Below are 24,397 nucleotides of genomic sequence, written 5' to 3'. Positions count from 1 at the left end.
AACATCATCAGTATGCGCTCTCGGAGCCAAAGGTGCACTCGTGTACACTTGATGACTACACGACACAAAGTTTTACGCCTCGCTGAAACTGTCAACACCGACATTGGACTGTTGATGACTGGAAACATGTTGACTGGTCGGACGAGTCTTGTTTCAAATACCATCAAGTGGATGGATGTTTACGGGTAAGGAGACATCCTCATGAATCCATGGACCCTGCATGTCAGCAGGGGGCTGTTCAAGCTAGTGGAGGCTCTGTAAAGGTGTGGGGTGTGTGCAGTTGGAGTGATGTGGGACCCCTGATGCTTATAGATACGATTTGACACACATACGTAACCATCCTGTTTGATCACCTGCACCCATTCTTGTCCATTGTGCATTATGATAGACTCGGGCAATTCCATCAGGACACTGCACCCCCCCCCCCCCCCACCCACCCCCATGTCCAGAATTGCTAGGGTGGCTCCAAGAACACTCTTCTGAGTTTAAACTCATCCACTGGCCACCCAACTCCCTAAACATGAACATTATTGAACATATCTGGGATGCCTTGCAATGTGCTATTTAGAAGAGATCTCCACCCCCTTGTACTCTTGTGTATTTATGGACAGCCCTACAGGATTCATAGTCAATTCCTTCCATCACTACTTCAGACATTAGTCGAGTTTATGCCACGTCGTGTTGCAGCACTTCTGCGTGCTTGCGGGGCCTCTACACGATATTAGGCAGGTGTAGCAGTTTCTTTGGTTCTTCAGTGTATAAGAGATGCTCCTGGATTTGTACACACCATATCAGCCTTGGTAACAAATATGAAACTCTTAATTCTAAATGAAAATACCTTAAGGGAATTCCGTGGTCTGCTATGAAGCCTATGGTAGGAATTCAGTCAAGTCACTACTGGGTTGCATCCCGAAGTAGCACACACATTGCAAGAATGGCTCTCCTTGAAATGCAGTCTATTATTGTGCATGAAATGCAGTGACCACAGTTTACATTAGAAGACTTTTCATTTCTTGTGTGTGTGTGACTATCAGTTGTGGGTGGGACAGATAATAAGTGTCTCTCTTGAGCTGCGAGATAACTGTCTCCTCCATGATACCTCATGGTCCTGCTAATGCTTTCAAATGGCCATCATCAAAAGATCAGTGTGCAGTTCCCATTTCCCAAGTACTGCTCTTGTTGGATCATCCTTATCCGCGTGCAACTTCAGCTTGGCTATAAAAGTTCAGTGAGAAGCAGATAAAGAAGAGAGAAAAACAAATGAATTCTTCAACAGTGAAGTGTTGATCGTTACATTGTAGGCAATTTTAATTTATGGGGAGTCATGAAGTAAAATCATGACAGAAGACAATAATAATTTGTGAATAATATCATAAAAAGAAAAATTGGTATAAGTATTCCATCTCATTTTTGTTATAAAATGCTTTTGAATAAATTTATGGATTGTTTTCCCACTCCATTATAATGTTGTAAAGTAATTATTTTGATTCAGAAATACCAGTTTTGGATGACATTTATTTAAAATCAGCAATCAATTTAAATATTTAAGTGTCCGTGACTTTTTGACCTTGAGAATAGAGCTAGATATCTGTAAAAAAAAATCTCGCATTTTGTGCAGGCAAGTATTGACTGCTCTGATTGTACATCCCCGAAGTACAATGATCAACTAACATTCCATGAAATTTTTAGAAAGTTTAGGGTGGGGCTTTTTGAGAAAATGGTTCCTAAATAATCATAAATTTTGACAGTTTAAGAATTTCATACATTAATTATCATAGCTGACAGTTAGCAGTCCTTCCACTTCATCATTTCTCAAGGCAGTTGACATCCTTTGACTGTTCATATTTTTAAACCATAATTTTGAAGTTTGCAGAAAGTTACAAATTTTCATACTTTATTTTTCCAAAAAGGGGGGGGGGGGAGAAGGCTCAGAAGTATGTATGTATTAATCATATTTGGTTTCTTTATTACAGTTTTCCAATTTTCCCTTTCATTAAAACATTTTCACAAATACTCTCACTTAGAGGTCTGTAGAGTTCAAGAAATCGTCAGAAAACCGAAATATTGTAGTTTTGGAGAGGTATCATGTGGAACTTCAACATATATTTTTTTTCTTTCAGCAAACTTTGAAATAGTGGTGTGACGCATTCACTCTTGACCTGTATGACTTGAGATGAAATTGCCCAGGTGTTCTGCTTTGACTTTTCAGTATTCTGTAATGCAATATTTCTTTTGTAACCACCACTTCCTCTGAATTTTCCCTCTCTTCTGAGGACCTACCCGTTTCTTCTGTTGTAACTTATTTGATGTAATGAGAGAAATTTAAAGAGGAAACATTGCAATCTTTTGCAGGATCCACTTGGTAAACCCGTATATCAAATACACCTTAAATCTTCTATAGGACCTATATCGGTTCTTCTGGTTGACAGGAAGATTGAGGAGCCGAACATTAAAGAAGAAAGCATGGACAATGTGGAACAGGTAACTTTGTGGCTGTGAACAATATACTTGCAAGTAATGACAGGAGCTGTTAGTATAGCTCATTGAGTCAGTATAACTAGTTTAGAAGTAATTTAATGAAACAATGGAAAATCCAGGATGGAATGTTAGAAGTAATTTAAATTTTTATACTAACAAGTATCCTCAATTAAATTGAGATTGGAAAAAGCCTACTTGTTACTGGTGTTTACAAAGATTACATGTACAGTAGTTTCTTATTACTTAAAAACTTAAAATGGGATGAGGTCCCTATAACTATTAGCTTTTTTAGGATATTTGCATAATATGGGGCACAGGAATTTTAAAGTAAGGGTGCAGTATCTTTAGTCTGTGTGGAATCCAAGATTGTTGTGCTCATGCAATCAATTTCATATGGAGAATGGTTTTTGGGCTTCTTTGTTGTGTAAGGGGGGAGGGGAGTGGGGTGTAAATGCCCATGCCCTGTTCCATGCTTGGTCAATTGTCATATTTAAACTTTTGTTGTGATACTAATTAGAATTCTAATCTATCCCACCCTTTGGACACTCGGGATTTATACAGTATTGTTAGCTTACAGCATATTGATAAAATGCTGTGGATTTTAATAGAACTGTGTTTTCATTTGGTTTGCCTTTGTTGAAAAGTATCTATAACAATTACTTAGATTTTTCTTTCTTCAAACATGTATGGTATAACTTACTAGGTGGATGAGGAAAATGCTAACTAAAAAATTTTGAAAAATGCTGGATGAGAAAGGACTGGCAGCTGCCTCTGAAACATTTCCCTTCTTCTGAAACTTGTAGTTGGCTGTGTGTTTTATGTAATGATCATCCTTATGACATTTCACTTACTTCATTTTTGTTTCTAGTCTTACTCGGGATATTTTTTGTCATTTTTCCATTCCAGTATCAAATTGCCAAATTGGCTGTTAGATAAGTTTTTGTATCACGAGCTCATGTCAGATGTGTTTTAAGAGTTTGTTTAAAATTTTTAACAATTAGGGCACCAGTGGGACAATGACTGAAGAGCAGGTATTGACAGATGCCTGTGAAAAGTTAGAAGCATACAAAGCAGCTATGAAAGCACCACCAGAAACATTAGCTGGTACTGCTCTTGCTTCTCGTACAACAAGATTGCGCAGTTCACCGCAGAAGGGCACATTGCCAACAACAATGGCCAAAGTTCCTGTTAGGCAGGCAGCCACTACACAGGTAATTATAATTTTCTCTAAAGCGTAATAAATAACTACGTAGACTTACAAATGTATGTTCAACTACATAGAACCAATCATTTTAGTCTCTTTGAACAGTCTTTTATAAACCATATTGAATGGGATGTGAACTGTTGTGCATCTGAAATAATACATGTGCCTTGTGCCTTTAATTCTGAATAACTTACACAGGGCTCTGTTTATTTGAAATATTCAAAAATTTGTTCTGTTGCTATCTCTCCTTGCTCTTGACAGTTCTCAATGCTTTTGCTTTTTCTATAATTTTATTTTTCAAAGTAACTTGTGTTTGTAAACTTAATTTTTTAGTTACATAAGACAAAGAATTAAGTTATCTGTGGTATTTAAATATGCATAACTAATTTACAGGAGGAACAAGTATCTCAGTCACCATCAAGCCCTAAACGTCGTAGAGGTCCAGGGCGACCACCCAAACATCCAAAACTAGACCTAGACGTAGAATTGGATATGGAATTGTTGGAGCCCGATATCATTCTCAGTGATGTTGTATCTGGTGATGGCACTGGTGAGGCTCAAAAACTGCTTCAATTACATTATTGTAGTGATACTACTTCACGGTAAACTTAATGTTTTTGCAGACCCGTAGATATAGGGAAACTTTGAGTGGTTCAACGCTCTTTCGAAATGCCTCTTTTTTATCTTTCTATTTGCCTCGTTGTCATGGGAGAGTAGTTGCAAAGAAAGTAATTTTCTTAGAGACTGTCCATCTTACACATATCTGTTAATGCTTTATCTCTGCACTGTTGATTTCAGATGATGAATTGTTTTTATTATTAATGTTTCACAGGATTTTGCATGGACTTAAGATTGAATATTGTGTGAGACAGTTTACATTTGTACTCTGCAAAAGCCAACATTGTGTTTCATTGAAACTGATTCTATTTATATACCATTTTCAGATTTTATGCTAAGGGCACCTCTTTTGCAATCTCTGATATTGTCATTGCAATACCATTATGGAACTAGACATTTTGTATTGACCATAGATGGGGAAGACTCAAAAATAGAACAGCTGGCTGAGAACCATCATATTAAAAAGGTTTGCAGATACTAAATCCAACAGTGGAAAAGATAACCAGAATTTGCAGTTATAAACTGGCAACAAATGGATTGTGCTAGTTCACCACCAATATTAAATGTCTGCCCCTTGTAGCTGAGTGGTCAGCACGACAGTGTGTCATGCCTAACGGCCTGGGTTCAATTCCCGGCTGGGTTGGAGATTTTCTCCACTCATGGACCGGGTATTGTGTTGTCCTTATCATTTCATCCCCATCGACACGCAAGTCGCCGAAGTGGCGTTAACTCGAAAGACTTGCACCAGGTGAACGGTCTACCCGATGGGACTTTTCCATTTACCAATATTTAATGTCATAATAGTACCCAACAAAGCTGTACCATTTTGTTTTTGTGACAAAGCAGTGGCCATGTGTCTAGATCTGCAAAGCGCTTGTCCAACTTGCAAGGCGTGGAGGCAGTACAACAAACCCACTTTAAGAAGGCAGTATACTAACACCAGGCTGTTATAATGTCATGTTGTTGTTGTTGTTGTTGTTGTGGTGGTCTTCAGTCCTGAGACTGGTTTGATGCAGCTCTCCATGCTACTCTATCCTGTGCAAGCTTCTTCATCTCCCAGTACCTACTGCAACCTACATCCTTCTGAATCTGCTTAGTGTATTCATCTCTTGGTCTCCCCCTGCGATTTTTACCCTCCACGCTGCCCTCCAATATTAAATTGGTGATCCCTTGATGCCTCAGAACATGTCCTACCAACCGATCCCTTCTTCTGGTCAAGTTGTGCCACAAACTTCTCTTCTCCCCAATCCTGTTCAATACTTCCTCATTAGTTATGTGATCTACCCATCTAATCTTCAGCATTCTTCTGTAGCACCACATTTCGAAAGCTTCTATTCTCTTCTTGTCCAAACTATTTACCGTCCATGTTTCACTTAAATACTTTCAGAAAAAATTACTTCCTGACACTTAAATCTATACTCGATGTTAACAAATTTCTCTTCTTCAGAAACGCTTTCCTTGCCATTGCCAGTCTACATTTTGCCAAATAGCAAAACTCCTTTACTACTTTAAGTGTCTCATTTCCTAATCTAATTCCCTCAGCATCACCCGACTTAATTCGACTACGTTCCATTATCCTCGTTTTGCTTTTGTTGATGTTCATCTTATATCCTCCTTTCAAGACACTGTCCATTCCGTTCAACTGCTTTCCAGGTCCTTTGCTGTCTCTGACAGAATTACAATGTCATCGGCAAACCTCAAGGATTTTATTTCTTCTCCATGGATTTTAATACCTACTCCGAATTTTTCTTTTGTTTCCTTTACTGCTTGCTCAATATACAGATTGAATAACATCGGGGAGAGGCTACAACCCTGTCTCACTCCCTTCCCAACCACTGCTTCCCTTTCATGTCCCTCGACTCTTATAACTGCCATCTGGTTTCTGTACAAATTGTAAATAGCCTTTCGCTCCCTGTATTTTACCCCTGCCACCTTTAGAATTTGAAAGAGAATATTCCAGTCAACATTGTCAAAAGCTTTCTCTAAGTCTACAAATGCTAGAAGCGTAGGTTTGCCTTTCCTTAATCTTTCTTCTAAGATAAGTCGTAAGGTCAGTATTGCCTCACGTGTTCCAGTATTTCTACGGAATCCAAACTGATCTTCCCCGAGGTCGGCTCCTAGTAGTTTTTCCATTTGTCTGTAAAGAATTCGTGTTAGTATTTTGCAGCTGTGGCTTATTAAACTGATTGTTCGGTAATTTTCACAGCTGTCAACACCTGCTTTCTTTGGGATTGGAATTATTATATTCTTCTTGAAGTCTGAGGGTATTCTGCCTGTTTCATACATCTTGCTCACCAGATGGTAGAGTTTTGTCAGGACTTGCTCTCCCAAGGCCGTCAGTAGTTCCAATGGAATGTTGTCTACTCTGGGGGCCTTGTTTCGACAGGTCTTTCAGTGCTCTGTCAAACTCTTCACGCAGTATCGTATCTCCCATTTCATCTTCATCTACATCCTCTTCCATTTCCATAATATTGTCCTCAAGTACATCGCCCTTGTATAGACCCTCTATATACTCCTTCCACCTTTGTGCTTTCCCTTCTTTGCTTAGAACTGGGTTTCCATCTGAGCTCTTGATGTTCATACAAGTGGTTCTGTTATCTCCAAAGGTCTCTTTAATTTTCCTGTAATCAGTATCTATCTTACCCCTAGTGAGATAAGCCTCTACATCCTTACGTTTGTCCTCTAGCCATCCCTGCTTAGCCATTTTGCACTTCCTGTCGATCTCATTTTTGAGACGTTTGTATTCCTTTTTGTATGTCATAAGCTTCTCAAAAGAATATAGAAATTCCAGTAAAAGAAAAACCTTGATTGCCTTCTTTATCGTAATACACCGGTCCACAAATTCATTAAAATGTAGGTCTGTCCTGAAGAATGCCTGAAACATGCACTTCTGCATTTCTCTTGTAGGCCTTCCCTATTCTGATTTTTCTGTATTCAAAAGTGAAAGAAACCATTTTCAATCATCGTTATTCATGACCAGACTCTGCTTGAGAGTAACTCTCTCCAGGTTGTATCTGCAACAGCTTGAGACTATTTTATAGTGTGCCAGTAATTTGGTTGGGAATGCATCTAGACATTTTAATTCTCTGATTGTTAAGGCTGAAGACCATCACTGCCTGCCACAAAGTTACTACTGTTTTCATACATTTCTACATAACCACGTAACATGATGAAAACTTTTTTGATGGAAACATAAAGCATCTGTTGTATGTCGCTGAGGTTCCTGTAAAGCCACAATAATCACCTTTGTACATAGTAAAAAGGGTGTGCTGTATCTAGGAATGTGATCTGAGCAAGTTTGTATTTGCTGTGTCTTTGCAGGTTTAGTGGATGTACCCAGCAGTGAAAGTCTGTAGCACACTGTGGTGTTCAAAAATTCTGTCTGTTGTTTGATTTGCATCACAGTCTAAGAAGCTTTTAGGGATTGTCATTGGCAGCATCTCATAAAGTTGATGGAAGGTAGATATTGTGTGTTAGTCCACAAATGACACAGTTTTAATTGACTAGGAAAGTTAATTTCAACCATCAGTTAGTCGCAGAGCGAGATTTCAGTGCATTTAGGACAACAGAATCGTTTTGTAATTTAGTTAGTGATGTATGTGTAGGTGTAATTTGAAACACTGTTGCGATGTATCAATGTGATGAATAGTGGGCTACAAACTTGGGGCTTAGCTAAGAATCAGTCAGTCCCTGCTTTGATTTACAGTATGTCCTCTGTAAATACGAAAATACCAAGTTGCTCCAACTTACAGTTTCATAAGGAAGCTTCCAGTCCTCTTAAAACTGTCGTGGTCATTTCATAGGTCAAGGAAGGCAGGGGCATAACCTCCAGTGGGAGCAATACAGATACTGTTGTTTTCACACTAATCATCTGGTTAATTAAAGTGTCACTTTTTCAATAATGCCATCATTGCTTACATGAAGTACCACAAAATGTGGGTGGTTAACATTGTCCTTTCCACAAGTTCCTTTAATGATCATCAGCTGATAGATGTCCACTGCAGGATGAAGACTGCCTCTAGATTTTCCCATTTATTATGACCTTCAGGTATACGCATCCATATTTCTGCTGCATGTTTTCAGTCGTCATTCACTCACCATCCCTTAAGCCACTGTCCATCTTTTCCATATGACTTGGAATCCAGAACTTCCCTGGGATTTCATCTTAGTCTGGCTAAATACACCCCTGCTGCACCTCTTCTTTATTAGTCTCATTACCATAATTATGTAATTACTTCAAAGGCCATATGTACAAACAAATCTGTGGTCCTGCCATGGGTACGCACATGGCATCATCTTATGGCAACTTACCAGAGCCTTTGCATACAGACAGTGCACTATCCAGTAAGTACCCATGCTATCTGCTCCTCTGACACCGGTAAACCTGTTAACTGGCCACTAGCCAGTACTCCTGTGATTACCCAGTATCAACCTACCCTTGAAAAGTTCAACCACATCCTCCTCCAGGGCTTCAACTACATTGCGTGATGCACTGAAATGAGGGATATCATCCCAAAATCCTGTCTACATCCCCCAGAGTAGTGTTTCATTGCCCACCCAACCTATAAAATATCCATGACCATTCTTATTCCAATTTTATTCCCAGTCGGCACCCTATGGGTTGTTCCTTGTGGTCGGCCCAGGTGCAAGACCCGTTTCGTATACCCACCCACCACCTCCCTCATGTAGTCCAGGTACAGGCATTTTGAAAGGCACTAGCCTGGCCGAGTACTAGGACGAATAAGGGAGGCAGTGGTAACTGAGCAGCAGATTTCGTCTTTGTGTCAACCATGAGAATGCATGCCACATACTTTGTATTTTATGAGCATCTACCACACTTAAACTGCAGTATGCCCGAATCCAATTATAGTCTGAATTGAACTGACCTTACAGGGAGACATCAATAGTATAAATGTCTACAGGAGACAAATTGATTACAACTGTTCGCATAGAATGTTCAAAGTATAACACCACAAATGGACAGCTAGCTTCAACATTGGGACTAAAGGTGCCACTGCTTCACAACACTGTTGATTTTAAAGGCTGCCAGTGATGAAGTGCACTGTTAGTGCAAAGTGATAAATTTCTGTGGATTCAGCAGTAGGGAACAGAAAGGACAACACACAATTGTCATTCAATTTGCTTAGATTGTCAGGGCTGTAAAAAAACAATAAATTTTAGTAGTTTATAATGGATGCATATCACAGCTGTGATTCTGTTGATAAACATGGATCTAAGATTTCTCAGTTTACAATTGGTTAATGTTGACAACATTATGATAAGTTTAAGTTGATGGTGATACATGAAGCAAAGGCCACAAAGAACCATGCAGTAAGAAGAAAACTTGGTGTTGCAGAAGTGAATGTTCATCAGATTAAGAATAAATTAAAGAATTCCATTTCTACATACCAGCCTTTCAGGGGACCCAAGCAGGGAAGGTTTCATCAGTTGGAGCAGTTGGTTTTCAGTATATACAAGAGAAACACAATGAAGTCTCCGGAATACTTGATAAATTATTCAAATGAAGGCACTGTATGTGTTGCAGAATTCAAAGCAAGCATGGTCTGGTGCTTGAAGTTGATGAAGAGGGTGGGATTTAAGTTATTCAGCAAAACTGCTTCCTTAGAGCCTTCTCATGGCATTTGATGAAAAGGTACGTGCATATCAGTGTCTTGTATGTTCACTCTAAGAAAACAGCAATACTATTTGCTAGGCCGTATGGGCATCACCAATCATATGCCTGCACATCAAATACTAACGAATAGATTCCACAGACCGAACGTGAGGAGAGGGGCTAGTGTAATTGTTTAATACAAACCATACAAAAATGCACGGAAGTATGTTTTTTAACACAAACCTACGTTTTTTTAAATGGAACCCTGTTAGTTTTGTTAGCACATCTGAACATATAAACAAATACGTAATCAGTGCCGTTTGTTGAATTGTAAAATGTTTATTACATCCGGAGATATTGTAACCTAAAGTTGACGCTTGAGTACCACTCCTCTGCTGTTTGATTGTGTGTATCGGAGAGCACCGAATTACGTAGGGATCCAAAGGGAACGGTGATGGACCTTAGGTACAGAAGAGACTGGAACAGCACATTACGTCCACATGCTAACACCTTTTTATTGGTCTTTTTCACTGACGCACATGTACATTACCATGAGGGGTGAGATACACGTACACACGTGGTTTCCGTTTTCAATTACGGAGTGGAATAGTGTGTGTCCCGACATGTCAGGCCAATAGATGTTCAATGTGGTGGCCATCATTTGCTGCACACAATTGCAATCTCTGGCGTAATGAATGTCGTACACGCCGCAGTACATCTGGTGTAATGTCGCCGCAGGCTGCCACAATACATTGTTTCATATCCTCTGGGGTTGTAGGCACATCACGGTACACATTCTCCTTTAACGTACCCCACAGAAAGAAGTCCAGAGGTGTAAGATCAGGAGAACGAGCTGGCCAATTTATGCGTCCTCATGTCCTATGAAATGCCCGTCGAACATCCTGTCAAGGCAGGGTGTATACGGCCCGGGAGATCCGGGAAAAACCCGGGAATTTTTTAGAATTCCGGGATTTTTCATTCTTTTAGATTTCAGTTAAATTTTTGTAGGTTTGAGGTGTAAGATCTGATACACTGACAAAGAACTTTAGCCCACTACTGCTGAATAATACTGCAGCAATGAAACATTAATCAGAGAATAACACCAAAATAAAAGTTTAGTTGCGTAGAATATGAGTAATTTACACAATGCACAGACCAGTTTGCCGACACTGAAAAGTGTCAAAGGCTTTAGGTCGAAGATTATGCACTATGTCCGTAACAACTAACGTGCATTCGATGTGCTTGCTTCGCAATTGTCTACATTTCTAACAGATCACTGGAAAATATTATGAATAGTGACTTGAGAAGCGTTACTTTGAAAGTAAATTTCCACGCAAGATGATGTATGTTACGTGTGAGAATCTGCAGTGAATTTCTTAAATCACAGGGCGTTATAACTCTCATTCAAAACATACCGGTAACACTTGAGGATCAGCCATTTGAAAAATTTCGGGCCCAGAAGATAAGTAATTTATGCCACTATTTAAAATTTTACCGCACATTTGTATTTGATATGACTTAACGTGTAACACACGTTAAAAAAAGACAGAGCGTCATTTTAGTTTTCATATTTAATGTTGTTCTTTCATAGATAAAAAAATTATGCAATCGATGGCAAATAGTATAATTGACCTTCAAAACAAGTGAATAATATGTTACTGAGCAATGTCACAAGTCTCTTCATGCCAGAGCACTTCGACTTTTCTGTAGTATAGAAAAGATGAAGTGTTCTGGCATGCAGAGCAATATCAGTTCACTTCTTTTCTACTTTTTTGCCGGTGAATTGGATCTTCGTCTCCGAACGTTCGCTACTAATACTATAAATGGACAACAGAAGGCAGCACCAGTCACGCGACAGGTAGCGGGACATCTGTACCTTGCTCTCGTACAAAATTAGTCCAGTTTTAGAGCGAAAACCTGTGTCAAGCGCAGCTACTATATTCCCCGCTCTAAAATTTGCTTTCAGTAAGGACAAGTATGTCTTTTACCTCTTCCATTCCTCATTTTTTCTGATTTTATTATTTCTTATTTAAATACAAAAGCTTGCGGTTTAATCGTTGTTAAAGACCTTTAATTACTGTCTTTCATTTTAGAATAATAAGAGATTTTTTCCGTAAAATATTTTGTGCATTTGTACAGTCCTTTCTTTTCGGATTTTCGTGGTGCTAAATTTTTGCTCCGGTCTTTATTTTAATACTTAATTTCTTAAATTAGGTTTATTTTTCAAATATTTTTTAATCATGAAAGTTATTGTTTGAAATGTATATTTGAACATCTGTGGGAGTTAGCAGTTTAAAATAAATAATGCTATCATATTCATTTGTTTTAAAAGCATTTTATTAAAGAAACATTTTAATTATTATTAGACAATAAAACAAATAATTTAGAAGGAAGTACCATGTTTAACAACAAATACTGTAATTTAGGAATTGACCTTGGAGAATAACTCACTTGGAGCTGTGTGTGAGAGCATTGATTTGTTCTGTGATGGATTGTCGCTCTATCTGAGCGTTTTGAATGGTCCCCTCAAGTTTTGCCTTCTTCTCTTTAAGCTGTCTTATTTCAGCATCAATAATCTTCCTTTTAGTCAGATGATCCTTTTTCCTGGATGACTCATCGTTTCGATTTTTGAGGTCTTCAGCATGTCGATCTCGTGAGTTTCTTACAGAGTGTATAAGGGACTTTGTTACAGGCACTCCTTCGACTTCAAACACCAGTCTTCTACTCACTACAGATTTTCCTCATATTCTCGAAGAGGCACTATTTGTTCACCAAGAATCCTCGCTCCGCAGCTGCTTGACTGTGAGCGCGATTTCCATTGCCTTCTGCAGCTCGTGGCACGTTGCATTCTGGTTCTTGAGACATTTCATCCAGAACTCATCTAGCCATTGCTCCTTTTTGTTGAATGTTTCGAATTTTGTTTTGCAGTTCTTCTTTACAACAGAAGCGTATTGCGCTTCTGCTTTATCGGCACTTACGCCGTTCATCAAATTGCTCTCCACCAAAATCTGTAGAAAGGAATGAAATCGTTTGGGACCAGCCTCCCTGCACGCTATTGTGGGATCAAAGCAGCTTACAGCTTTTGTCGACCTAAAGTGTAAGGGAGATTTCTCCATCAACTTTGACACGAGCTTGATCATTCCTCTTCTGCATTCGCTCCGGAACTTAGCGATTTCAAGAGCTGTGAGAGACCTGTACTTTCTGAATTCATTCTTGATGGTGAACCCAATCTTGACGTAGTTCACACCCAAAAGATTGGATTCTTTGTTCAAATTAACTGACAGCGAGATCTTCGTCGGCTGGACAAATCGTGTCATCGTTGTCTCCATTATCTCTGTGAAAGCAGAGTGGAGGAATGGTGCTAGCGGCCAATCAGATTGGAAATCCGTTAGGAAAGGTGTCAAGTCTCCAGCAAGAGTCTTGAAAAAGGCAATTTTCAGACCAAGTAGCTTGTGCTTGAGGTGATCCTCCACTACTCTGTAGCTAGCACATTTTGGTTTGTTTTTTTCTTCCAGTTTTCCAACAAATATTCGCAGAAACGGAAGCATTACTAGAGCTCGCTCAGCAACTTCCACATTCTCCAGCCATCGGATCGCGCAAAACTTTAAGGGAAACAGTTCCCATTCCGTTGTCGAAATATACAGAGCTCTTCTGGCAGGGACATCCTTAAAAAGATTTTACAAGGCACGTAAAAACTGAATTATCATCCACTGTGTTTCTTGAATTGCGGACTTGAAGGCGCCGTGAACAATGTGAAGCCCACACGTTCCAATTCCCAGTAAAACGGTGTCTACTCCTTCATTTTCTTTCAAAAAATTTTTAAGTTCCCTTAAGAACGCGAAGTTGACGTTAGGGCCGTCCATCGATACTTGTAAAAGTTTTTTCATTGCTTCGCCGGGAATTTTTTTCTTGAAGGACTTGAGTAGTTTAGCTGCCGTCGAACTACCTAGAAAAGCCGATGCATAGTAACGGGTGCACACTAGACTTTTTTTAGTGTCCCAATAACGCACTAAAATGTCCATCTGGATTCTTTTGCACACCTTGTTCAAGGATTCGTCAAAACAAACAACAATCCTTGATGCGTTTACAAGGTCAGATTTAATTTCAGACTCAAAGAAGGGAGCTAGTCCATATTGCACGATATAACCGATTTTGTCCTTTTGTAAACGCATGCTCTTGGCTACTTCACTGTCGGGGAACATTGCGGGGAAAAGCAACACTACGCAGTGACTTGTGTGAAACGATGCACTCCGAACACCACAGTATTCCACGGGTTTTGACATTGCAGTGACATCCTTCTGTAGAGGCGCAACAATTCCAGCGGCCAACGCCACTGTTGTTGACCCAGCTGAATCCGCAGATGTGGTAGTGGAAGTAGAATCTGTCTGCTGGGTTGAAGTGGTCGCCGCCGGTCGGGTGTAGATGTACAAACTTGCTGTGCTTCTCATGGCAGCTGCTTTTGCGACGTGCTTCTTGGATTTTGTCATGTGACTTGTAAGAGCCTATCTTCCCATAGTACGGATGTTAATGAGGGTCCCTGAACATAATCCACATTTAGCACTATAAAGGTCTGTAGGTACTTTCACCAACCAGTCCTTGAATGCTGGATCTGACAGCCAGCTATCTTGAAAACCAATAGACATGGCGCAGTCGCAGTGGTTGTTGGTGGGCAACCTTTATTGGAGAAAGAACAACGGTGGATGTAAATAAGGCTGTGCCTCATTATTATGCATAATGAAATATGACACAGTGACACCTACCTTGTCAGTTTATAAAATTTTGCCCCGCACGTGCGCAGAACTGAATTCAACAGGTGACCCGAGCACACTGACTAGTGTGATTTGAAAATCGAACGAGGCACATTTGACAACACTGTCTCTGCCAAGCAACAATCGGCGTTAATTACGATATTATTAGTAGCGCTGCGTTGTTGACCCTTTAAGAAACTATGAATGACAAGACGTATCAACCAGTTTTACTCCAGTAACCTGTTGCAAGTTTCTAGCTAATTTTACATGTACAGAACAGCACCTCAATTATAAAGACGAAAGATATTAAGGGCACCGCGCTCATCGACCAAAATTCTGAAGGCTTCGCCACCTTTTCGCTCTAGTTTATTTCTTACCATGAGGCTTCTCCTCCCCCCCCCCCCCCCCCCCCCTCTCTCTCTCTCTCTCTCTCTCTCTCTCTCTTTCTCTTTCTCTTTCTCTCTCTCTTTCTATCGGCTGCTATTGGTTGCTTGCTCTCATCTCCCATCCACAATTACTAAGTTATGAAGTCTGCCGGTTACGAACGACTTGGCCTCCCAGTTATTTTACAGCTGAGATGCTCTACTGTGTGTAAAATTTCCGAAGTGCTTTAGGACTTGGTACACCTTCTGTTGTACATATACCGATTTTAATTTAAAGTCTAGATTCTGTAGCAGCGTACATGTTGAATTACTTGTAGAGGAATGATTTACCCGCTTAATTTTAAAATATGGTTTTACTTGACTTCCAGTACATTGATAATGTCGCTTTTTATGCATCCCTCCGTACCTAGAAACGTAATAAACCCTGTTCAGCTGTTATTGTTGTCTTCACGTTATGTTTTCTTTCTGTTCTTTGACGTACTTGCAAGCCCCCTCTCCATATTTTTCTGCTAATCAAGTCCGCAGTAAAGGAAACACTCTGGATGATAATTCAGTTTGTACATGCCCTGTAAAACCTATTTAAGGATTTCCATTCCAGACTAGTTCTGTATATTTGGACCATTGAATCGGAACGTTTGTCCTTGAAGATTTGCGTGATCTGATGGCTGGAGAACTTTGAGGTTGAGGTTGCGGAGTGCGCTCTAGTAACTGCTTCTGTATTTGCCAATGTTTGTTGCAAAGATAGAGCACAAAAAAAAAACCGAAACGTGCTAGCTACACGGTAGTCTAAGATCATCTGAAGAACATGCTACTAGGCTCAATAAACTCGTATTTCAAGACTCTTGCTCCAGACTTTTCTTCTTTAATTATTGACCAACTTACATAATGTTTTCTTTACCACTTATTTGCCAGCTAGTATTTTCCTGTAATACTGTCTCGACGTTTTTTTCCTCTTTACATATACCAAGTTATAGTTTTTGGCATTGAATGTATAAACGGCAATTGTTTTATTTGTATTTAATCATGGTAACAGCGGCTGTATTATTACGGCATTTCACGGAATTGGGATTTTGAATAGGCATGTAACGATGTTAGCTGCTGAAAGTGATGGCTCGTCTTTCGTGTGATAGATTGCTGGCTTGGTCATCTCACCTCGCCTCCTCAGCTCGCAGCGATGTCTCTTCCCACTTCATGCAGTCACTGGATCGCTTTGCATTGACCAACTGACGCCATAGTGACTCCTATTCTGCCCCGTCCTTCATTGCCACTCCAGTCCCAGTCAGGCAGAACGCAGAATGCTGTCAAAGATCCCTAGACCTTGTTGTGAGTGCTCGCAGCCTTACGTCAGTGGGTGTTTAAATGTTGTGCAGTATATTCAGTGTTTCGAATAAAAACAATGTAAAAGTTGATGCATCACTCGTCGAGAAAACATGACACGGACTACAGCTAAGTATAAACTTCACTTTGTAATGGTTCTCCTAAGTCGCTGCAGCTATAATCACGAAATAAAAACTAAATAGTGTTATTGGAAAATGGCTTATGGAAAGTTTAGGGGTTTTATACTTCCGTGCACTTTAGGAAACAAAATCCAGCAAAAAAACAACGCGTTTTGGAAAGATCTTTGATTCGCATCGGCATTTGGACTGCATGTTTGCGTAATACGAAAGTATATGTATGAAATACATCAAATACAACAGTTTAGTTTCCGAAGCATTCTTAGGTTCCTGCCTAACCACGCCCTTCGAGAAAAAGCAGCAAAACATTGTTAATGCCCAATATTATATGTGAAAGTTCAGCTTTTCGTGAAGATACTTACATTACTTCAACCAATTAACCTTTTGTCTTTGTATGGTTGTGCTACTTAACAATGATGCTGCTAGTGGTTGAATTCATAACATGTATTATGCACTGATTGAGGCCCATGAGAAAGACAGGCAACGGCGCGTACGTCATGAAGAATGGCCTGAGCTCACTCGTTCCCGTAACTCAGCGGGCAAAATGTGTATTTAGATCTGTTAACTCGCAACTGGGTGTGTGCATACTAACAAGAATTTCGTCTTGTACCGGAATCCGTTATTATGAAGTCTTACTGATTACCTTCGTACAACAAAATTTAAAATAAATTCTCGATAGAAATGGTATAACCGTTCGTTTACAGCATTTAGTCTCTTCTTCGTAACAGTTCTCCTTTCATAGAAGATGTGGTGCTTTACGCAACTGATAATCATTTTGGTATGATTTTAATTGCCAAATTAGAGCCTTTTAGTAGGCCTCTGGACTTCCTATCATTGTAGGACTAAGAATAGTGGATTCCAATAGTCGATGCAATTCACATTCGTACATACACATTTAGTTACGTTAACCGGTGTAGAAACGCACTTTGCTGAGTTGAGCGAGCTCGGCCCACGTTCATAACGTACGCGCCGTGGCCTGTCTCTCTCGTGCTCTGAATAAATGCCGTCATTCGCTAGCGAGATCGCGTCATATAAGTTATGACTGGCTGGCAAAAGTGCATCGCTCAACGCAATCTCTTTTTTAAGGCTTCGGAAGCTACCATGCTGTAACTTGTGGAATTTTTGTATATACTTTTGCATTACGAAAATAAAATCTGTGTATATTGTCTCGCATCAAACATATTTCCAAACGCATTGTTTTTCCTGTTTCCTTAAGTGCTGGGACGTCCTCAGCCGGTATAAGACCTTCACTATTCAAAGGATTGATAGGTTTTACAGCCCGAGGGAAAGTATACTGTTGCTTAACACGGATGTATTTTCACCCGCTTTATACGTAATTTCATCCAGGAGAAATTGTATTTTCACCCGCTTTATACGTAATTTCATCCGGGAGAAATTGTGTTTTTAACCGGGAAAAATCCGGGATAATTTTTTTTTTGTCCACGTAGACACCCTGCAAGGGTCAGCCTAGTGTTAATTGCGGAATGTGCAGGTGCACCATCATGCTGATACCACATACGTCGACGCGTTTCCAGTGCGACATTTTCGAGTAACGTTGGCAGATCATTCTGTAGAAACGCGATGTATGTTGCAGCTGTTTGGGCCCCTGCAATGAAGTGAGGACCAATGAGGTAGTTGCCAATGATTCCGCACCATACATTTACAGTCCACGGTCGCTGTCGCTCTACCTGTCTGAGCCAGCAAGGATTATCCACAGACCAGTAATGCATGTTCCGTAGATTCACTGCCCCGTGGTTTGTGAAACCCACTTCATTGGTAAACAGGTAGAACTGCAACGAGTTCTCTGTTAATGCCCGTTGACAGAATTGCACTCGATGATTAAAGTCATCACCATGTAATTGCTGATGTAGCTACACATGAAACGGGTGAAAGCGGTGACGATGCAGTATGCGCATGACACTACTTTGACTCAGTCCACCGGCTCTCGCAATGTTCCGTGTACTCATGTGTGGGTTCATGGCAGCAGCAGCTAACACACCAAGTGCACCCGCTTCTCCTGTGACGGGCCTGTTACGGACCCGTTTGCGTGCTACGACCATACCTGTTGCATACAGTTGGCATTAGATGTTTTGCAATGTACGGCACGTTGGATGCTCTCTGTCCAGGTACCGTTCTGCATACACCCTGCAGGCTTCAGCTGCATTTTGTCGACACTCGCCATAGAAGAGTATCATCTCCGCCTTTTCAGAGTTCGAATACACCATGGTCACAGTTCCTACAACACTACACTATTACAGACATCTGGTAACATGGTGTACTACATTTGGTCTGCGTGCGGAGACGAATGCAGAATAACAATAGCAGCAAGCGCTACATGCGGACACGGTCGTCATTGTAAACATGTCCCTGCAGATGCTGCTCGCCGACCATGGCCCGTGTTTGTTACAACACGCAACTGAACGTCAGAGGTTTCAAGCGTCCACTTTAGGTTACAATATCTCTGGATGTAATTAACAATTTACAATGCAACAAACTGCACTGATTACGTATTTGTTTATATGTTCAGATGTGCTAACAAAACTAACGTGGTTCCATTTTTAAAAAAACGTAAGTTTGTGTTAAAAACCATACTTCCGTGCATTTTTGTATGGTTTGTATTAAACAATTACACTAGCCCCTCTCCTCACGTTCGGTCTGTGGAATCGGTTCGTCAGTATTTGATGTGGTTTACGAAACATATCCAGCGGTAACGTTAGGTGACTCAGCCTGTATATATAGAACATACATGGCAGTTTCTTCGTTTTCGTTTATTCATTTAGGAAATAAGTATAAGTCGGTGTTGCTTTATGTGACCGGAAAGTCTGTCAACCGGATCATGAGACGTACGCGATGTAGTGGCAACCTCCAAGTTTTGCTCAGAAGCAGCTACATGATCTTTTATCCACAAACTGGACACTTTCAATAAAAAATGATGAACTCAGAGACTCTTATATTGCCCTGTACAGAATGCATTAAATAAGGCAAAATTAGAGGTACATGCAAACCTTTTTTTGACCATTTTATAGTTTTTCTGAGTATAGGGTAATAACTCAAACATTGGTCTGCCTGATCCACTTCTTTAATGTATTTGTTGTAGTGTAATACACTTTCAGGTTTTTTATTGAGTAATTGTATTTCTACATTTTCTTTGAGTGTCAATCAAAGTGGCATTATGTATTGTAGAGATCATTCATATTATTTTAGTTTTCTAAGCTCTCCATTCCTGTGCAAGTACTTCACCTTTCCGCTGATGACAAGCTTCGAACACATTGACTTTCGCACACTTTAATTTTTCCGGAAATCCTCTTTTTTGCCATATTGTCCCACAAACTCGAATTTTCATTTCAAGTAACTTCTCTGTGAGTTCTACTCTGTTCTAATAATTATCCATATCGATGTGATGCCACTTTCCATAAGAAGGTGTCAATAATTCCATCACTGTTTTTGCTAAAGGCTGCTCAGCACAAGAATATATCTCGAATGAGGAAATGTATCCCATACTCAAATCGCACAACATCCGAATGAGTATGCCATGTTTCGTAATTTTCGACAGACTGTAAACTTTAAATTTTAATCATCCATGCCACGGTATCATTTCTTCATCAGTTTTGATGTTTTGACTTAGATTAAGAGTTTCTTTAAACTTTTTGGAAAAATAATAAATTACAAATTGTTCTTTGAAAGGCTAGTCGGCTTTATTTGGTTTATTGTTGTTGTCGGAAAAATGTAAAAATGATAATATTTGTCTGAATCGATTGTGGGACATCGTTTTGGGAAATGTTGGTGTGTATCAACGGATTCGTTGACCAATAATCATCGATCCTTGCTTTTTTTACAATTACCATAAGTATAGCGAGCCCAAACTATTTTCTAAGTTTGGGTCCCAGTTTCCTTCTATTGCACTGTTGACTATCGTACTTGTTGATTTTGTTGCTAATATATTCATATAGATTGTGCCCAATATATAATTCTACAATACCCTCAACGCTCTGTGTATCTTTGGGAAATATGTTTTGACTCGGAGCCCTTCAAATTTATTATTGGTACTCGGTAAATCAGTCTGACCACTGTGCACGGTCTTCTGCATCGGATTCATCCAAATCAGTTGGCAACCGTAGCGTTCGCTGAATTCTTCTTGGCTTATTTCACTATCTTCCTATGATTTCTGCTTCACTTTCATTTTTTGATATCAAATGTGTTCTTCCCAGTCAGTTAAGTTATCCAGAACATCAGACAAGATGTCCATGCATTCATCATAATTAATTATATCGTCTCTTTTGTCTGCCTTGATGAAAGGGCACAAGTAATTATAAAAACAAAAAACTTGTTGACGTGTGTTACTATTGTTACCCAAACAAAACACCAACAGAATGCAAAAAATACTAAAGTGCTGTCGTTGGCCACTGCGCGATACTATGCTCACAATACCACTGTGGTTTCGCCAACCACTGAGCGATATTACGCACACGACACCACTGTGGTGTCACCAAACAACATAGTGTTAAGGATGTTAAATGTTACGTTAAGAAGTTCCAGCAATGAAAACGCCAGAGTAACAGGAATAGTGTGTGTGCTGGCAGATGGAAGCTGCCCCCATGTTGTTCTTCACAGGAAAACCATACCAAAAGACAAACTGCCTGCAAGATATTTCTGTAGGCATTGAGAAAATGGGTGGGTGGCAAATGATTTGGTGCTTCTGTAACTTTCTGTTCTGTTGGTCTGTCTCTGCATAAAACAAAGTAACTATGGGCCAATTGTTTGCATCCAGGTGGACCCACAGTGCCATATTGACCTGATGCTTAGATTGCTTGAAGGTTGTTGGAAACAAAATAGGAGAAAGAACATCTAGTTTAACAAAACTAGCATAAATACAAATAAAAATGAATAAATAACCAAGAATAAAAGTTTTGAGTCATTAAATTCTCTTTACTGAATAGGACGAAAATGTTCTAGGTGGATTCTTTCAGGGAACATCTCACCTAGAAAGTTAAGGTTGTGGTGTCAAAGAACAACACAGACTGGGTAATTTCTGGTGGCATGACCTATGACCTCATAACTGCGAATAGCACTTTCAAGGGTCACCAGTGACTGCTTTGTAGCGAGTGGCTTTAAGGAGACCATTTCTTCACTCCAGGAGGGAATCCAAAGAAATTCTAAGCATTCATGCTGGGCCAATAGATCCTTGCTACTTGGAACGCAATATCAATTGAATTATAGTGAAAGGATTTAAAAAATGCTGGCATATATGATGCCACGAAAGGGTAACATGACGTATTATGGGAGGAGTGCCATGAAGGAAGAAATGACAGTAGGATTTTAGATGATGAAATAGTGATACTGTATGTCGTATGCAAAAAAAATGTGTAAATAAAAATTAATGTGTATTAATTCTTTTGGTTTATTTTAAATCTTCCTTGTATTACCAAAATATGGACAATCAATAAATGACGCAAGTTTATGCGAGGTTTGATAACGTTTTTAGCCAGATCTTCACTGTATATCAATAAAACAGTTGGTAATATTGAAAAATAAAATTTTCTAAGAAAGCATGTTAGTCGTAGTATAGTGATATTCAGGCCTAGTTTTGCGGTCCGCCGCTCGTGGTCTCGCGGTAGCGTTCTCGCTTCCCGAGCACGGGGTCCCGGGTTCGATTCCCGGCGGGGTCAGGGATTTTCCCTGCCTCGAGATGACTGGGTGTTTGTGTTGTCCTCATCATTTCATCATCATCCAGGAAAGTGGCGAAATTGGACTGAGCAAAGATTGGGTAATTGTACGGGCGCTGATAACCACGCAGTTGAGCGCCCCACAAACAAACCAAAACATCAGGCCTAGTTTTGCAGTTGCTGTGTTAAACTGTTACATTGGTAATGTTTAGCACTGGTGAAATGTAAGTAATATAACAAATAAAGATAAATAGTAAATGCATTGAAATGTTGAACAGCACATAAACAAGTGGGAACTCTGCCAGCTTTTGGCTCATTCCTTTAATTTTGTTCTACGAAGCTTCCCCCCTTCTCTCTCTCTCTCTCTCTCTCTCTCTCTCTCTCTCTCTCTCTCTCTCTCTCATGTGACAGCACTGCATCTCGATTGGGGTGAAGGGTTGGCAAGTAGTGAGAGGGTGTTGGGGCAAGGAGAGGCAGCAGGTACATGGGATATGATCTTATAGCTGTATGCGGGTGGAATGTGTGCTGCAGCAGCCAGGTGGGTAATTTTGACCACACTGGGCTGAGTTGGTAATATGTGTGGATAAGAAAAGGAAAAAGTGGAGAAATGTAGAGAAATATGTGGCTGGACAAGAGGAGGTGATAAAACACACGACGGCAACAAAGGATGGGTGGTATGTGGTAGAGGGCAGAATGGAGCCAAGTGGTGATATAAATGTGGTAATGGAATTGTTGACTTGCTATATCAGCTTTTAAATTCTGCTGTTTCTCTGCCTTCTAGTTCCCCCTATGTGGTTGGAGGTAGTTTTAGCGAATATCTTGTGTATAACAGTGAGAATACTGATAGGTCTGTAGTTTTTTGTGACTTACCTCCTTTCTTGCGAAATAACATAGTTAATAGACTTTGTTCCAATTTTGGTGAATTGTCTTTGCAAAGATTCTGTAAAGAATTTTTGTTTTGTGTTATTTTTCCTTCAGTTTAAAGTATTACCACTAAACACTTACAATTTTCCAGTGCCATTCCATTGTTCATACGCCAAAATGGCTTTATTCATCTCGTCTGGTGTTACTTCCAGACTGTTATTGTTAACTTGCTGTGTTTCTTATTAATCTCTTGAATGATATAAACATTTAAAGAAATACCCATATTCTTGTAGAATGTTCTGTGTCTTGTTAGCTATTGTGCCATCTTCCATCTTGACTGAAGAAAACACTTATGGGACTCCCTGCATGGTGTGAAAACCCATTATTTAATTTTATGATCTGCACAGTTTCATAATGCAGATTGTTGTTGGGCTGTGTGAGGATGAGCGGACCCTGTTCCAGATATTTCGCATGTAGAAAAATTTAATACATTAACTAGGAATTAAAGTTAGTCCTCTACTTCAGTAACTAGGACACTAACCTCTAGACATTGGTGATGTAATCTTAACTGATTAATTCTGGTGTTCATCCAATGTGGTTTTGTTTCCTCCATGTCATATTGTTCTCATTTTTTTCGACCCTCAAATTTTCATTGTCTTCTCACATGCTTTGAAGACATTTCCAAATACTTTTATTTAGTTTCTCTTTTGCCTTCTCAGTGCATGAAACACATTTTGCTGTTTGCCTATATACCTTTGTTAAGTAATTGCCCCTAGCTGAATAAACTTACTTCTCTTGCTACTTAATTTAATTTGGCATACCTCCTTATTCTTAATTAATCTATATTTGTGATTCATTGTCCGAAGGTTGGATGTTGCCCCATCTTCCCTCTCTCCTTACCATTAGATTTGATGATATGGAAATCTTTCTTTCCATTCTGAATTTCTCACTATCCTGCTGGTCTAGTGGTAACTCTACCAACAACATATTTATTCTACATTATGGTTTAGTAAGGAAATTTGTGACTTCACAGTTATTCTGGCTTCAACATTACATTAGATTATGTTTAAAACTTGTAGCATCCAACAAACGATGTATTTCTGTTCCATTTGTATTAGAGAAACTTCGGCAATGTGTGGTGAATAAAGCAAGTTGTTTATACAGAGAAACTGGCTTCTCTATGCTTCTAATCTCCTTGTGTGTGGTATTATTTAAAGGATGTAGTTTCATTGTTTTGCACTGAAAATAATTCCAAATGAAACAACGAACTAAAAAGGTATCATCCTGTGGATAGTTTGTTATTAAGTGATGCGACTTTTATTACGATGAATATCCATGTTATTGAGTTTTTCTTCAATTAGATAAATATTG

The 24,397-nt window shown here is 39.6% G+C and overlaps 1 protein-coding gene across 1 annotated transcript in view; it reads left to right on the top strand.

Annotated features, from left to right (window-relative positions):
• Nucleotides 1–24,397, top strand: part of LOC126162461 (transcription factor E2F5-like) — a 73,667-nt gene that overhangs the window by 35,596 nt on the left and 13,674 nt on the right. Inside the window, exons 5-7 of the mRNA XM_049918991.1 lie at nt 2,353–2,481; nt 3,480–3,689; nt 4,076–4,232. Coding sequence (XP_049774948.1) covers nt 2,353–2,481; nt 3,480–3,689; nt 4,076–4,232 — 496 coding nt within the window. The remainder of the gene's footprint in view (nt 1–2,352; nt 2,482–3,479; nt 3,690–4,075; nt 4,233–24,397) is intronic.

Source organism: Schistocerca cancellata, chromosome 1 (assembly GCF_023864275.1).
Source record: "Schistocerca cancellata isolate TAMUIC-IGC-003103 chromosome 1, iqSchCanc2.1, whole genome shotgun sequence".
In the NCBI taxonomy this organism is placed as follows: domain Eukaryota; kingdom Metazoa; phylum Arthropoda; class Insecta; order Orthoptera; family Acrididae; genus Schistocerca; species Schistocerca cancellata.
The sequence above is the reverse complement of the archived record's forward strand: the minus strand, read 5'-3'. Positions and strand labels throughout refer to the sequence as shown.